At 38.6% G+C, this 17,547-nt stretch overlaps 1 protein-coding gene across 4 annotated transcripts in view; it reads right to left on the bottom strand.

Annotated features, from left to right (window-relative positions):
• LOC149775678 (uncharacterized) overlaps positions 1 to 17,547 on the bottom strand; it is a 103,984-nt gene that overhangs the window by 18,427 nt on the left and 68,010 nt on the right. For all 4 annotated transcript variants that reach the window (XM_089944497.1, XM_089944500.1, XM_089944499.1 and 1 more), the window contains 3 exons: positions 9,600 to 9,706; positions 7,543 to 7,645; positions 2,874 to 3,016 (listed from right to left, as the gene is read on the bottom strand). In XM_089944497.1, coding sequence (XP_089800623.1) covers positions 2,874 to 3,016; positions 7,543 to 7,645; positions 9,600 to 9,706 — 353 coding nt within the window. The remainder of the gene's footprint in view (positions 1 to 2,873; positions 3,017 to 7,542; positions 7,646 to 9,599; positions 9,707 to 17,547) is intronic.

Here is a 17,547-nt window from a genome sequence, read left to right as displayed (position 1 = left end):
TCATCCAAAGTGGAGATCTTTCTTTCAAATCCTACCCAGGAACAGTTAGATTCCTTGAAAAAAAGATGAATTGATTCAGCTTGCCAGAAAATATGATCTTTCTGAGGCAAAAGCTTTTATAATGAAGCAAGAAATAAAAAATATTTAGGTCTAGTATTTGGTGGAAAAGAATGTTTTGGATAAAAGTGCTATGGTTTCGATCAGTAAGTCTGTATCAGACACTAACATGAAAGTAAAGGAATTAAAATACAAGATGGAATTGGATTTAAGAAAGCTTGAACTTCAGAAAGAGGAGAAGCAAATGCAATTAGATAAAGAGGAAAAAGAGGATAATGCAGTTTCAGTTGGAGAAAGAGGAGAGATAGAAACAAATGCAGTTACAGAAAGAAAACAAATATTATTGGAGAAAGAGGGAGAGAGAAACAAATGCAGTTACAATCAGAGAAACAGGAGAGAGAGACAGATGCAAATGTATATGCCAAGTGAGAAGGAAGAAAGGGACTATCAATTTAGAATAAGAGAATTAGAGCTGGCAAGTAAATAAAACATTCCCACTTTACATACAAATTCAAGTTTTGATGTTATGGGTTAGTGCCCCCTTTTTAGAGAAAAAGACGCAGACAAATATTTTCTTCATTTTGAAAAAATTGCTGAAAATTCAAAATGGCTGAGTGAGCATTGGACTCTATTATTACAGAGTGCAGTTTTGACAAAGCCTGAGACATCTATGCATCCCTGTCAGTACAGCAGAGTGCTGACTATGATTTACTTAAGGAATGCATCTTAAAGCGTTATGAGTTAGTCCTGAGGCTTATCGGTAAAAATTCCGGAACTATAAAAAAGAAGCTGGACAAACTTATGTCGAATTTGCAAGAGAAAAAGAGCAGTTATTTGATAGGTGGTGCTTAGCCAAGAAAGTTGATCAAGCTTACCAAAATCTCAGAGAACTCGTATTACTTGAAGAGTTCAAGAACTGTGTCCATAGTGACATTAAGACTTATCTTGATGAGCATAAGGTCAAAACCTTGGAAAAAGCTGTTCATGCTGCTGATGAGTATTCCTTAGCACATAAAGCTTCTTTTGTAAGTAAGTCTTCCACTCAGCATTCTTCTGGTAGAAAAGTATTTCAGCCTAATATAAAAGCCCTTCTAAATGTCAACCTGGCACAACTTTTAAAAATCAAGTTTCTGATAAGAATGATCAGAAATCCTTATCTCTTCATACGTGTACCTATGGCAAGAAAAAAGGACATGTTATTTCTGATTACTACAAACTGAAAAATAAGCAACAGAATCAGGACACACCTATTCCAAATGCTCTTATTTCTAAGAGGTCAAGGTCATGGTCATGTATTGAAAGCAATACATTTGTTGGGTCTAATAAACCCCAGTTTGATTTTATTACGGAGAATTATGAACCATTCATGTCGAAGAGTTCTATATCACTCATGAGACATTCAGCCAATCCCATCCCTATTAACATTTTAAGGGTCACAGGAGCTTCTCAGAGTCTTTTATTATCAGGTACTTTGTCTTTTTTCTGAGTAGTCCTCTTCTAATAAGAGGTTTCTTATTCAGGAAGTAGAGTACAGCTTTATTAATGTTCCTCTCCATTGTGTAAATTTGTCATCAGACTTAGTCTAAGGAAACAGGAGTCGGAAGACTGTTGTCTTTACCCATCATGGGTATTCATTTATTACTAGGCAATGACCTAGATGAAAAAAAACCCACAAAAATCACAATAAAATAAAACTGCCTACCCCAATTTTAAAACCAGTGCAACAGGAAACATACATATTTTGTTTGGTCTTAAGAATGTTCATGCAGTTGAAAGAGGTGAGGTTTATAGAGGTCTCTTGACTGAGACTGTGGTGTCATTGTGTCCAAGAATAACATGCATTTCATTTCATGTGGCTGGGCCATGATATGCAAAAAGAATACTGTCCATACAACTTCACTTTGACCGTTGGAATGAGAAAATTGGTGTCAAAAGAAGAGTACAAGTTTCTAGAAGAGGTGTACACAATGGTGAGGTCAGATAAGTGTTACTGACTGTTGGCAAAGAGAAGAGATTTCGTGTTCGAGTCTGGAGTAACAAAGCAGCTAACTGAGGTTATCGAGCACAGGGATGAGTGCTCAGTTCTTGGTACTCTAAGGATGAGCCATGCAGCAGTGTTTTAAACTATACCGATAGAAGAGTATCCAATGGTCAAGTCTATAAAGTATTAAAGAACACATAGTGGCATAAACAAAAAGGAAACTGTGAATGGATTGTTTCAGGTCCAGATATGCAGCCTCGCATACATTTGTGAAATACTGGTCCAGTGAGAGAGAACTGTCAGGAGTGACACCTTGGTTTCATACTGACTGCTTGAATTTAAAGTTGGTGTTGCTGATACTTATTGTCTGAGGTAAAGGCTGTGAATGTGAAAGTCATTTTGAGATGATCAGAATGGCTTCAGTTTAATCATCATTCATCTGCATCTTGTTACATGTCATCCATGACTTTACATCGAAAATGCACTTCTTCATGCCTCGGATGGTAGCATCAATTTCAGTTACTGACAAGATTTGTACATTTGGGTGTCATCAGCATACAACTGGTGAAACACTGGATGAAAATGAACAGCAATTTTAGCATCAATTTACATTAAAAAAACAAGTAATTTTATCCTTTCTTAATAATCATTGTAAATGAATGGAAATGAACTTGTCTGATTGTTAGATTAACCAAGAATGGCATACCATGCACAAACGGTAGAAAAAATTTTTAAATCATAAGCAACAGTGGCAACACTAACATGACCATAAAAAGGTTACAGAATCAAATGGTTCTCAAAGAATGACAAAATCTGAGTCAAATCATTACTGTACCTGGCAGGATCGCTCCACATGATGTCCCATGCCAATGGACTCTGTGTCTCTGGATCACTCAAAAGGACAGGAATCTTGTTAATGGCACTGATGTGACCACCTTCTATTTCTTGGGTTGGGATTCCACCATGTACACAGAATATCTGGAAAATATATACAAGTACAATTCATGAACGCAGCAAATTTAAATGCATTGTATTCTGGATTTGAGCAGATGAAACAAATGTGCTTCAGTAGGGCAAATAAAATGGTGAGAACAGAAGCAATAGAAAATCCATTACAGCAACCACTACAGCAGAGTTCTTATTAAAGATTTCAAAGTATTTCAGGCCTCGAATTTAACACAAATTTCTTTGTAGCCAGAAGGACTAGTATATTGAGGAATTTACTAGTCCTGCCAAATCTTTACCAGTCCCATTCACAAAACAATGTCAAACAGCTTTTCTGTACGTTACTGATTCAGTTTTAAAGTTTGAAAACCCCACATAACGTTCCTTTCCTCGTCATAATTCAGCCATTCCTTGTCTCTTGTCCATTTCTTCTGAAACTTCCATTACGCTTTTCCCTATCATAAGAATTATTCCTCATCATTCTCATTCAACTTTTGCTTTTTTTTCCCGGTGGCTGAACACCTTCTATCAAATGCCACATTTTGTCTGTCTTATAAAGAGGAAATTGTGCCTTGTTTTGAAATATGATATGTTATAGTATAGCTGACGCGAATTATTTAAAGCAAGAAAAGGGATGGTACAGTGTCCTTTATATAAGAAAGACAGAGCAAGAAACACGTTTCTAAACATGTGTCTTTGCCCCCTCCCACAACTAAATGGACTCTCCCTAACAAAGACTTAACTTCAGCAGATGTTCTGCATGATCAAAGCAGCGGCTACTGTAAACACTGCTATAAAATATTAGCATCAGAAGATAGTGTTAGCTTCAGTTTGGAAAAGGTGTGTTCCCATCAAGCGAAGCCATCTGACACTCGGCCCGTTGTATTTAACAGCTCCAATTATGGTATCATAAGTCATAAGTTTGGTAATTGTTCCAAATTAATCGAACCTCAATGTATTGTTGAAATTAATAATAAGGCGGAAAATTTTCAAATCTTAGATGCCCATGCTCAGAGATTTTAATTCCCAACAAATGTACAGCATTCTGCTTGGATATATCCATATGTATTCAATTATTTGTTCATTCTTGTAAGGGAAAAATATAAAAACTATTCTTACCATCATAGAAAAAGTAGTTGTATGGAAAGAATGTATCAATAACGTAATCGTAATAAATTGATGTAATTCTTATAATTATTTCGATGGAAATGTAAAATATGTAGTTAACTGTTTGTGACTGTTGGAGCGTCTGGGTAGCAAGCAAACAAAATAATAATAAAAAACTTAAACAAAAAAACGTGCAATCTAATTTTTTTGAATAGTTTTTGTTGTGTTCTTTTGTGTGTTATACCGCTTTGTAGTTTGTTACTGTGGTCGAGTGAATAAAGTGTGATACCACGCCATTTGTTCATTTAATTCGTTATGAGATTAATTAGGATCAATTACCAAACTTCTGTTGTTTAGATGGGACCATAATTTGAGCTGTTAAGTGAAATGCACAAATTTGAATGGATTCTTGTTATAGAAACGCACATTTCTGAGGCAGAAATTGACTTCATCTTCTCATGCTAATATGTTAGGACAGTGTTTACAATGGCCACTGCTTTGATTCTACAGAACATCTGCTAAGTCAAGTCTTTATTAGGGAATGGCGTAAACAAATGCTGACTATTGATAACCAAAACTTACTAGCCCATCAGACTATTACCATTATGAGAGTTACTAGTCCAACGGGAAATCTGCTAGCCTCGGGCTAGCAGACTACCGCTAATTTCGAGCCCTGTATTTTGAAATGCTTGTCATGAATTCCAAACTAACATTCTACATAGAGTTGTGCCTCAATGAAACCTTTCTATGCACTAGATTTACAATAGAAATGCACTCCAACTGACCCTCTGGCAAGTCTGGGATTGACCACTCAGCATGAATCATGGAGTACACAGTGTAACAAACATAAGTTGGTGACTCACATTTTCCATGAACAGCATTACAATCATGTGAAAATGTAGAAAATGGTTTTCAGTACTGATTGAATTTTTTTAGGTCTGTATTGTCTCCTGATATTTGAGAACAATGAAACTTTTAACTAAGAATTTACTTTCAGAAATATCATTTTCTGTTGACAAGACATAGGCAGCCACAAGAAGGTTTTCTCATCATACCTTTTTAAATGACTAAAGATATTGATTTTTGACCAAATGCATGCCTTTAAATCATTTCTATTATATTTCAATTATTTATCTGACTCTGAAACTCTTTAATTCATGTTCTTCATATTTTCCATCACTTGAAAGTTGTTACAGCTATAACAGAAGCCATCTTTTGTAAAGCAATAATTTGTGTCATAAAATTAACCAAGAGTCTTTTGAAGGGACTGATACTCTACTGTTTATAAAGAATTTCTAGAAATCCAAGATAAGACCATTGAAGGAATTGATACTCTACTGTTTATAAAGAATTTCTAGAAATCCAAGATAAGACCATTGAAGTGACTGATACTCTACTGTTTATAAAGAATTTCTAGAAATCCAAGATAAGACCATTGAAGGGACTGATACTCTACTGTTTATAAAGAACTTCTAGAAATCCAAGATAAAACCCTTGAAGGGACTGATACTCTACTGTTTATAAAGAATTTCTAGAAATCCAATATAAGACCATTGAAGGGATTGACACTCTACTGTTTATAAAGAATTTCTAGAAATCCAAGACCACTGAAGTGACTGATACTCTACTGTTTATAAAGAATTTCTAGAAATCCAAGATAAGACCATTGAAGGGACTGATACTCTACTGTTTATAAAGAACTTCTAGAAATCCAAGATAAGACCCTTGAAGGGACTGACACTCTACTGTTTATAAAGAATTTCTAGAAATCCAAGATAAGACCATTTCTTCTTTCTAACTGCTGACTGCTGAAACTTTGATATTCTTGAGTGATAACATGATTTTAAAATTGGCCACTGTGGCTGCCCTAATGAATGTCAAACTGGGACCATTTTCATTAAGAACCAATACAACATCATTATATGTGTTTTGGTAAACCCCTTGTCAATATGACCATCCATGCTGGAGGAGCAGAAATAACGATTTTCCGTATGTCCATCGTGTCAGTCATATTGTCGATAAAACTGGCACCATTTACTTTCAGGATCAACTTCATATTATAAGAAAAATTCAGGGGTAAACCCATGTAAATTTGACTTTCTATTCAGAAGAATTGGTGATAACAAGGTGTATGAACAGCACGATTTTCATTTAGACCCAACTAGACATCATAAGAAGCCTTGCAGTTGAAACCCCATGCCAATATGATTTTCCATTCTGGACAACTAGTGGTAACATTTTAAAGATAGCTGCTGTGGAGGCTATTGAGTACCTATGTGGCATCATTTTCATCAGAACCAACATCATATGAAGTCTTGTGGAGAAAACCTTTATTTCAATATGACTTTCCATTCAGGAGAGCGAGTGATAACAAGACTATCAAGATGGCCACTGGGCGGCCAAACTCTATATCTGAAGAGTAATTTTTTATTCAGATTTAGTTTGATTTTGTGGATTTAATGCCATTTTTCACCACATGACTGGCTACACATATATTTTTACTTGAAAAATTGGGCTGAACATAATGTGCTTGTCCCCATCATCTCATGACCCCATCTGGGGGCAAAAAAATGGTACTGAGAGAATGGGGAAATATGTGATAATAAAAACTGAACTATTTAAGGGGTTACTGAAATTTAAGTGCTTCAATAAAACTTGAACCAAATGTGTCCCCATTATCGTTCTTGAGCCCAGGGGTAGAACCCAGGATGAGGAGTGATATTCTGACAAGATACGTAGTTATTTTATACTTCAAATATGAAGTGAATGTGGGTATCTGGTTATGAAAATATAAATGATGGGGGAAAAAAAACAAATGTGTCTTATGGCCTCCACCTGGGGGCAGGATGGGTACTGAGAGAAGAGAAGTATATATTGATATTGTATTCCAAATATGGAGGGAATCATGTTAAGGAGTTATTGATCTTCAAGTGCTGGAAAAAAAACGAACTAAAACTGTGCAGACTCACCCACAAACACATTCAGCTAGACAATGGAAATACCAGATGCCCCCATCTCCATGGCATAATCAAGGGATTTATTGTGTGGAAAAGTGGGTGGGTCTAACAATCAGAGTCTAAAACTTTGCTAAACAATGATGCAGAAGGATGATAATTTCAGCCAAAGTCTCATCAACATGAACTTTAGTATCAAATTTGGTTTGAGATCCAAAATTATTTAAAGGGAGTTATTGTGTGGGAATGAAAATGGTTGCATCCAAAAAAGACCATCACTCTGCTAAAGAAGGATGTAGAATGTTTACAACAAAATTCAGAATATATCTCATCCATATCTAGGTGCATACCAGATTTGGTTAAATCCATTTTAATTAAAGAAAGTATCATGTGGAAGCAAAAGTAGGATGGACAGAAAGAAGAACAGAAGATAAAAAGACAGACCCAATTTTAATTTAAAAGTGTGAGACAAAAATGAAGAATCAAAAATTTATTTACCCTGTCATCTACAGTAGCTGCTATTGGCATCACATCAAAACAGTCATTTATAGCTTCCCAAATCTGATTACCCACCGTCTCTCCAAACTTAGAAATACACTCACTGAAAAAAGATTGGAAAATGCACTCTAAAATATCTTAAAGTTACAGCAGAGATATTCAAATTATAGCAGAGATATTCAAAGTTACAGCAGATATATTCAAATTACAGCAGAGATGTTCAAATTACAGCAGATATTCAAACTACAGCAGAGATATTCAAATTACAGCAGAGATATTCAAATTACAGCAGAGATATTCAAGTTAGAGCAGAGATATTCAAATTATAGCAGAGATATTCAAATTACAGCAGAGATATTCAAATTACAGCAGATATTCAAACTACAGCAGAGATATTCAAATTATAGCAGAGATATTCAAGTTACAGCAGAGATATTCAAATTATAGCAGAGATATTCAAGTTACAGCAGAGATATTCAAATTATAGCAGAGATATTCAAATTACAGCAGAGATATTCAAATTACAGCAGAGATATTCAAATTATAGCAGAGATATTCAAGTTACAGCAGAGATATTCAAATTATAGCAGAGATATTCAAATTACAGCGGAGATATTCAAATTATATCCCCTTCTGTGAGGTAATCTGCTGCATTTTAGCAAATATAACTCATTTCTCTCCTAAAAATATTACAATATCTATGTTAAAATATAATTATCTCTGTCACTATATTAAATCTATGCCACCAGTTTGAATTAGCAGTTGTCTGCACCATCAGTACCATCTAAACTGAGATGACTTTATTAGACTGACTGTTTTTGCAAAACCACTTCTGCTATTTCTCGTGTTTTTGTCTGACTGACAACATATCTCCAGATCCATTTTATGGAATTCAATGACAGTTTGTAAGATTATTAACAGTGATATACAGGTTCTTCATCGAACAACAACTTCTGGAGTACTGCTATGATAGATATTTCTGCATACTTCTGGGGGGCCCCGAGTGGCCGAGTGGTCTAAAGCGCTCTCCATTACAGATCACTGCCATCTCACCTCTGTCTGCATGGGTTCAAGTCTCGGATTCGGCCAATGTGGGTATATGAGAAAGCTTGTCAGTAGCTTCTCGTGTGTCGGTGGTTCTTTCCAGGGTTTTCCCAGGTTCTTCCTCCACCATTAATATTGGCCGCCATGTATAGCCTATCATGTGCTGAAAAATGGCGTTAAAAACCACAACAACAACAACAACAACAACAGCATACTTCTGGAGTACTGCCTTGATGAACATTACTGTATATCAGTTGTAAAAATGTATGTACAAATGTGGTCTGTGATTACATAACCTTTTCAAAATTGTCATCAGGTGAATGAATTCACTCATTTCAACTGCAAATTTCACTAGGAGTGTCAACATACAATATGGTTGGAAACAAGTGCAAAAACATATTTACAATAAGTATTATATCATGAAAGATAATGATAGACAACTTAAATTTTCAAGCAGTAAACATACCATATTTCTCTAATGACAAGCCCATGCTTGATATTAAGCCCATCCCTATCTATAATAAAATATTGGTAAATTTTTCAGCCTTTTTAATTAATATGGCCAATCCATGTTCTTTTGTGACAATGACAAGGTGCCCCAACCCCACTCACTCAGCTTAACACGGAAGAAATAATGTAATCACATCTTACTATAAACAAATTACAACATTAATTATAAAAACTCAAGAAAAATTGCATTCATCTGGGCACAACAAACGAGATTAGTTCATGGATTTGAAAATTACATTATCATTATACTAAGTTTTTTTGAAGTACATATAATGCTTCCCATCAGGTTTAAAAAATGTATGACCATGCTCATTCTTATTTGATAATAATTTACCATTATGCAGTGCTAACTAATGGAACAATGACAATGTGGAAGAAACCAGATCTTTGAAAAGCAATCCTTCATGAGTAAGTAAAAACTACTGTTCAAGCAATTAAAAATACTATTCAATTAAAGAGGCAATCCTTTTTGAGTAGGCAAAACCTATTATTCAAGCAATTACCTCTTAAAGGAAAACATCTCCTGTACACTTCTCAATTCATGATTGCCTCTAAGAAGGAAAAACTTGTTTGGAGCAAGCAATTTTTGGGCAAACAGATATGACACTACCTGAAATAGAGAAATAAACTGTTAGTACTGAAGAAAACCTGAAAGCTATTCCGACTAGAATAACAGCCTGCAGCAATCATCCATCCCTCACATAGGAAAATTGCTCTAAGCTCAGAGTTAACATATTGCTGCTGTTCTTGGACAAGTAATGAAAAAATAATTCTCGTTACATTTACTTAATTAATGGGGGCCCTGAGTGGCCTAAAGTGCTCTCCGTTATGGATCACTGCCATCTCACCTCTGTCTGCGTAGGTTTGAATCTCGGATTCTGCCATTGTGGGTATGTGAGAGAGCTTGTATTAATGGTGGAGGAAGAACTGGGAAAACCCTGGGAAGAACCATCGACCCACGAGAAGCTACTGGCAAGCTTTCTCACATACCCACATTGGCCGAATCTGAGACTCGAACCCACAGAGACAGAGGTGAGATGGCAGTGATCCGTAACAGAGAGTGCTTTAGACCACTTGGCCACTTGGGGCCCCTTCAAAAGTAGTACTGCATCATTTATTACTGTGCATGTGTAAAGACAGTTTGTTCAGTTAATAGGGGTGATTTCAATATTTTCATAGGTGGTGGTTGTGATGCAAGTGTGACACAACAGAATTTAATTGCAATATAATTTTTTTTAAAACGTGCAACTAATGTTAAAGGAAACTTCAATCCCATTTCAAAATATTGTTTTAAACCCATTTATGAACACACAAAAATCCTAAACTCCAATCCAAATTACAAATTTAATCCAAAATCTGTTCTGTTATTGAGGACATTTCTAGTGAAACATAACTGGGAACCAGGGAGGGCACTTTCAACATGGGGTTGCAGCCCACAGATGCAATTTAGAATTTTGTATCATTTTCATAAAAACTCATTGAGTAATCAGAGTACCTAATATGTTTAAATGAAACAGCCCTAATTTTAAGGAAATGAATCACTTTACATTTTATGCAAATAAATACAAAGTTTAACACAATCTTAACATCACAGAATCTGCAGTGTAATTCTTACAAGACATATTTCTGGTCTAATAAAATACTTAAAAGTCATGAACCCTCAAAATAAAATTTAAAAAAGATCAACATGGATGTTATGCATGACATACTGACCTAAATAAACTAAATTAGATTTTAAGTTTTGAAGAAAAAACACATTAAATCATAAAATGAAGGAAAAAAACCTAACATTTAAATAACACCCAATATATATAGACATTGATAACAGAAACTTGATAAGTCTGATCCTGCCAATACTTCATACATAAACCAAAGGAAGCGGGTATGAAGTATATGGGCATAATAGTTGAGTACATTTAAGGACTTGTACAAATTGGGGGTCAAAAATAAAAGTTGTGAATGCATGAAACATGGCAATGGCCCAGCTTAGCAAAGAGAGACCTGGGGAGTTTATAGGGTTGTGAAGAGTGTCCAACACCTGTATACAGAACTGCAAGACTGATACAAGGTATATAGGGACACTGATAACCAAAACTCAGTAAGTCTGATCCTGAGGATTGCTATGATAACAAACATCAGTTGACTTGGCATCGGACACACACACACATCCCAGAACAGAGCAGGAATGGTATGCCATGCAAGAAATTTCCCAAATAAAATGGTGGAAGGAGGGGGAGCCAGGTGGTTCTTTCCACAAATAATGTTAAGTTAAATGCAGCATATATACTGAGAAGAATAAATCTCTACAGGCATCCCAGTTATGGCCCTAACTGACAAAATGTTTGATCACATGCTCCAACTCAGTCATCTGATTCATTCAACATGACAACATATCTAAGTTTAGTTACTAGCTTATTAACATATATTGGCTGCAATGACATCATGTCTGGAAAGAGAAACCATTGTAGACAAAGAGGAGCCCAGCTAGGGGCCAGAGAAGGATGCATTGTGTACATCTTGAACTACATTTAATCAATTAAATTATAATAAAATGATGATTTTGAACATATGATTGGGTCAATGAATAAACAACTAAAGTAAAAATAAGAAAAATAGTTATATATTCTGTAAAATTTTTAGTATCAATAAATATAACTGTTGTGTAAGGTACAACCAAATTTGCTTTTAATTTGCTCATGAATTGCTTACTTTTGTGAATTTAGACACCTTTCATGTAAAAAAATCATATTATTAACAAATATCTTGTCTTTGTTAAATAAAGAAGAATGTGTAGACTTGGATTCAGGGAATACATAAAACACATTGATATAAATTGATGTGAATAAACATTACTTCTGTAACAAATACGTCGACTTGGATTTGGATAATACATAAAACATACTGATATAAATTGATGTGAAAAGTACTATTTGACAACAATATTCCATAAAGGGAATGTTCTCAGGAACCTCATACATGCTGGCACAAGAGGTTTTACAAAAAGCTGAAAAGCTGAATTAATTAATATAGGCCTGAATTTTCAACAGGATATCGTGTCAAACTGTAACATCTTAAACAATCCCACTGTGTCTAACAAAAACATCCATCACAACTTTTGTCAACATTTTTTCAACAATCCTATAATCAAGCACCTAATAAATCATTTTCTGCAAGTGAGCCAGGAGATGCTTTGTTTGATTATCTGGTTTTTAAAAGCAGTTTACCAACTGCACCTGGCAAGGTCGTAAAATGGCACACAAGCAGATTTTGGTATTGGGTGGTAATTTTTTTACTGCTACATGTAGTTCTAACGATTGTGATACAGTACCACTGTCATAACAGACAGACAGAAAGATGGACAGCCCATTACAATATCTCCCATTTTGGAATCTGCCATGGTTCAGTGGTTAGCATGCTGGACTCACAACCAAAAGGGTTCAGGATCTAATCTGACCATTGAACCAGCCTGGGTCAGCTACCGTGGCGTGTCCATGGGCAAGGCGCTTTATACCAATTGTCTCAGCACTAAATAACCTACTTGTGCTGCTGTGCCATAAAGCACCAAACCAGACCACCAACTACCTCCCATTTTCAACAAAAAGAGGGAACCAATAATTTTGCAAAACTAAATCACAATGAATCTAAAATGCTTCTTATGACTTTTTCACATCTATTTCATAACTGTATCAAAATATTTACAGCTACAAAAAAACTGAATGCAAACTTTTAGTAAATTATGTTTCCTCGAGAATACTTACCCGATCACATTAATGTTAGGGATATAAGCCTGCTACCTCTCGAATCCAGCCCTACTAAAAGACGAAAATTCGTCTTTTCTGTCTATCTCATATAGACCAAAGGGCAATAACTCTTGCCCCTTACCTCCCCTTTCCACCACCAGGTGTCACTAGTTTTTTAAGCTGAGCGATATATATTATACGAGGATGCTCGCATAGCAGGGTGGTTGGAAGGGTTTTTAAGTTATTTGTTCGGGTAAGTATTCTCGGAGAAACAATTTACTAAAAATTTGCTTTCTCCTTCAAATACGTTCCCCGATCACATTAATGTTAGGAGAATAGGTAATAGGAGGAGTGAATGCTGAGCATCCTACCTCCACCCTGGGTACCTTCTAGGGAATGATGGCTGGATTCCCCATTTGAAAGATAACCCGTTCTCCTAATTTCATCAGCAACACAGCCTAGGGTCCCGTGATATGTGACCCCTATATACGGTTAAGAAGATAGTTATTGAAATCTTCTTACCTACAAATTTCTCTGGCGAATCCAGCGAAGCTGATAGGCTGTGCTGATTGTTTTAAATGGGTCTGGTGGTCATCTGGGCTGCCGACACCGGACCTACCAGATTCAAGGTTTGCCTCTGCGAAGCCAAATCTCTGAGATAAAAACTGAAGAAGGTTGACTCTGCATGCCAGCCAACAGCTTCTATTATATCTTAGATCGAAACATTGCGTTCGAATGCAAGGCTTGCCGAGATTGCTCTAATCTCATGAGCTGTAATCTTCATGAGGCGACTCTGATCTTGTGAGACCTCAGAGTACGCTGAGCGTATAACCCACTTCAGCCATGAAGCAAGGGCTTGAGGGGTGATATCCCATTTACCAGCTTTGACTGGAAGAAAGAGGCACTTACGTGTGTCCCGACATGCCTCTGTGCGTTTTAAATAGTGCTTGAGTACACGAACAGGATCTTGCATGGCTGTTGCTCTTGACTTATCTATGGAAGAGAGCGAGCGAATGACGATTCTTTGATTGCCAATGGATGATAACCTATTTTTGGCTACAAAGCCTGGTTGCGTCAGGAGGACCACCGAACCATCTGATCTGAACTGAAGAAAGTTCGGGTCACTGGAAAGGGCATGTAACTCGCTCACCCTGCATGCTGAAGCTAAGGCTATCAAGAAACATGTTTTGTATGATAGTAGCTTTAACGAAGTGTGGGCTAAAGGTTCAAATTTGTCTGAATTGAGCCATGTTAAAACCCAAGAGAGATTCCATTTTGGAAACAGGGTGAGGGATTTTGGTCGATTGAAATCAAAATTGGCTAAAAGATCTGATAGATCTTTGTTATGCCCAATATCACATCTACCATGATGGCGGAATGTGTCTGATATCATGGAGTGGTAGCCTTTGATAGTAATTGGAGCCAACTGTTTCTCCTCGAAAAGCCAGAGAAAAAAGTCGGCCAGTTGAGGGATTGAGACACTCAATGGGACGATCTTATTGATATGGCACCAGTCCCTGAAAACACGCCACTTTCCCTCGTAAGCCTGCAGAGTGGAGGGCCTTCTTGCTCTTGAGATTCTCTCCACAATCGAAGGTTTAAATTGTTTGTCTCGCAAGGCTGTCTGGACTAGAGCCAAGCATGAAGAAGAAAACGGTCTGGGCAGGGGTGGAACACCTGTGACCGCGGTTGTTTGAGAAGATTTGGGCTGGTTGGAATCTTCCTGGGTAGATCTATCACTAGATCGAGTAGATCGGTGACCCAGGACTTGTTCCATCTGAGAGGGGCAATCAGAATCATCCGACAGTTCTGACCCCTTAACCTCTGGATTATTTTCGGTACCAAAACCGTGGGAGGGTAGGCGAATGCCCACAACCCCTCCCAGCTGATTGACACAGCGTCCACAGCCCAAGCCTCTGGGTCTGGAACCGGAGAGACGAAGATGGGCAACTTGCGATTCCACCTTGTCGCAAAAAGATTGATCATCAGACGCCCCCAAAGTGTGCAAATCCGAAGAAAGACTGATTGATGGAGTGACTATTCCATGTGAATGACTTGACCTTTCCTGGATAGAGTGTCGGCCAAGACATTGAGTCTGCCGGGAATGTGTCTGATTTGTACGTTGATGTGGAGGTTGTCGCACCAATGTAGAAACTGCCAGATCAGAATGCACAGGTCTGGTGATTTGGTGCCCCCTTGTTTGAGGAGGTAAGTCACCACCACAGAGTTGTCTGACATAATAAGGACAGTTTTTCCTGAGACTTGATCCTTCCAGAAATGAAAGGCATTGATGACAGGCCTCATTTCTAAAAGGTTGATGTGGAGAGGCCTCTCCCCTGGCTCCCACGTGCCGCTGACTGTAGTGAAGTCCGGCAACAGGTGGGCACCCCAACCATAGGTACTGGCGTCGGTACATACCGTTATCTCCGCTTGGGGCATCTCCAGAGGAATCCCCGTGGCCAGCCAACCGGGGTTGTTTCACTGATGCAGGAATGATCATATCTCGGGCGTGATCATTATTGTCTGATTGAGAGGACTTGAAAAGGGGTGCCTTTGTGCCAGTAACGTCATTTGTAAGGGACACAAAAAGATGGCCAAGCGGGATCAAGTCCGCCACCGCATTGAATAATCCGAGGAGTTGCAATAATTCTCTCGCTGAAATCCACATCCTGTTGGAAATGGACTCAACGAGTTCAACAATCCGGATTACGCGAGCGCGAGGATGCCGTACCAGATTCAGATTGGTGAGAAACTCCATACCCAGATGGACAAAACTCTGGGATGGACGGAGATTGGACTTTTTCCAGTTCACGAGAAAACCTAGATGATCTAAAAGTGCTAAAAGATCGTTTCTGCCTTTGAGCAGAATAGAACTTACCATATGTTTCTGGAGGATGTCGTCCAAGTACACTGCCGTCCCTGTAGATGAAGTCGACCGGAACAGGGTGACAACGCAATCCATAACCTAGGTAAAAGCCCAAGGGCTGATGTTGAGGCCAAAGGGTAGGACCTGGAACTGATAAACCGCGTTGCGGTAAGCGAATCAGAGAAATTTCCGTGACACGGGGTGGATAGGGACGTGAAAATATGCGTTGGTCATATCTAGACTGATGGCATACTCGTCCCGTCGGATGGAAAGACGGATTGATCTCGCTGTTTCCATCTTGAATTTCGGTGGTAAAATGTATTGGTTGAGGTGACTCAGGTCAATGATCGGCCTCAACTTGCCGTTTTCCTTCTGGATAAGAAACAGCCTGGAATAAAACCCCGGCAATTGTGGGGGGGGGTCACAATCTCCACTGCCCGTTTTTCTATGAGCGACCGTATTTCCTGTTGTAGAAAGGTATCCTTCTCCCGATCGGACGGTATGTCCGTGAAGAGGGGAGAGGAGGACAGGGGAGAGGGTTGGATAAATGAAATCCAAAGCCCCTCCAAAATGACCTGGATCACCCAATTGTTCTGAGGAAAAAAGGTGGTCCAATGGTCCTGAAATTGCAGGAGGCAGCCGCCCACAGGTAGGCTGTCCATGGGTGGTGGGGAGGGTATGTCAACTTTTAGAGTTATGAGGCTTGAAGACAGAGAAACTTTGTTTCTTACCGCCTCTGTATGGTTGCCTCCTAGCTTGATTAGACTTTTGTCTCCTGGCATTGGGTTGGGATCAATACTGCACATTTGATTGTAAGGATCCCTTGTCCCTGGTCCGCCAATCATCCCTCCACTGTGGCAGGGGATTTTTTCTAAACGCCTACGAGGGTTGGGCGGCGAGTTAGAGGGGCAGTTCCTGAGCTGCCTGCTTCCGAACTTCTTCAATTTTTCTTCCAAAGAGTAAAGGCGACCCAAACGGAGTCATCCGTAAAGCCAGAGTATGATGGGGCTTGAGCGACGTGGGCCACAGACATGCATCACGTTGTATCAGGTCTAAGTTGGCAGAAACAGTCAACGCATTAGCTATGGAATGGTGAGCTGCCCTGTTAATAACTCTAGCAATCTGGGCCGTCACCTCCCAAGCGTGGTCAATGTCGGATTTTTCTGTGAGTCGGAAAATGGCTAATGAAGCCAAGTCTAACATTGAAGACGTAGCGACTACGTTCTAGACTAGCTTTGATGTGGCATGGAACACATTTTTGTCCACTTTGTAAAACAGTGGAGCGGACATGTGAACTGCTGCCATATTTTTGTCCAGGGCCGGAAGATCCGTACTGAAGGCGTCTGAATGAGTTTTGTACCAGCGACACGAGAACGTCGCTGGTACTTGGCTTTCTGAAAAGAACACCTTAGCATTCCCCGGATCACCTATTCATCCTGATAGACGATCACTGATCTCCTTAATTTTTGCCAACTGGGGAAGGAGCCGGAAGGACGGCATCTCTTCCTCCCCGTCAAAATTTACAGACGCCTTAACTTTGTAGTCTTGAGTGGCGGTAGGAGGTGGAGGACATTCTGAAGTTGCCAACACCCTATAAATTTCTTCCACTGCCGCCTTGAAGCCAAACTCAGTCCGTTCCATGGTTGGATCTGTGTACGGCTGATTTGCAGGAGTTTCATCACCCTCACTGTGTGCCGAGTCGTGTTCTGGAATAGCTTGCATTTCTGGATAGAGCATACCAGGTGGCATAGATGACGTGATTCCGTCATCCTTGACACTGTCACTAACTCTCCCTTGTGGATAAGCCGTGAACATATGGACGGACAGCCCTGCCGGACGGCTTGT

This window comes from Sinohyriopsis cumingii, chromosome 19 (assembly GCF_028554795.1).
Source record: "Sinohyriopsis cumingii isolate HCF-2022 chromosome 19, ASM2855479v2, whole genome shotgun sequence".
NCBI lineage: Eukaryota > Metazoa > Mollusca > Bivalvia > Unionida > Unionidae > Sinohyriopsis > Sinohyriopsis cumingii.
The sequence above is the reverse complement of the archived record's forward strand: the minus strand, read 5'-3'. Positions and strand labels throughout refer to the sequence as shown.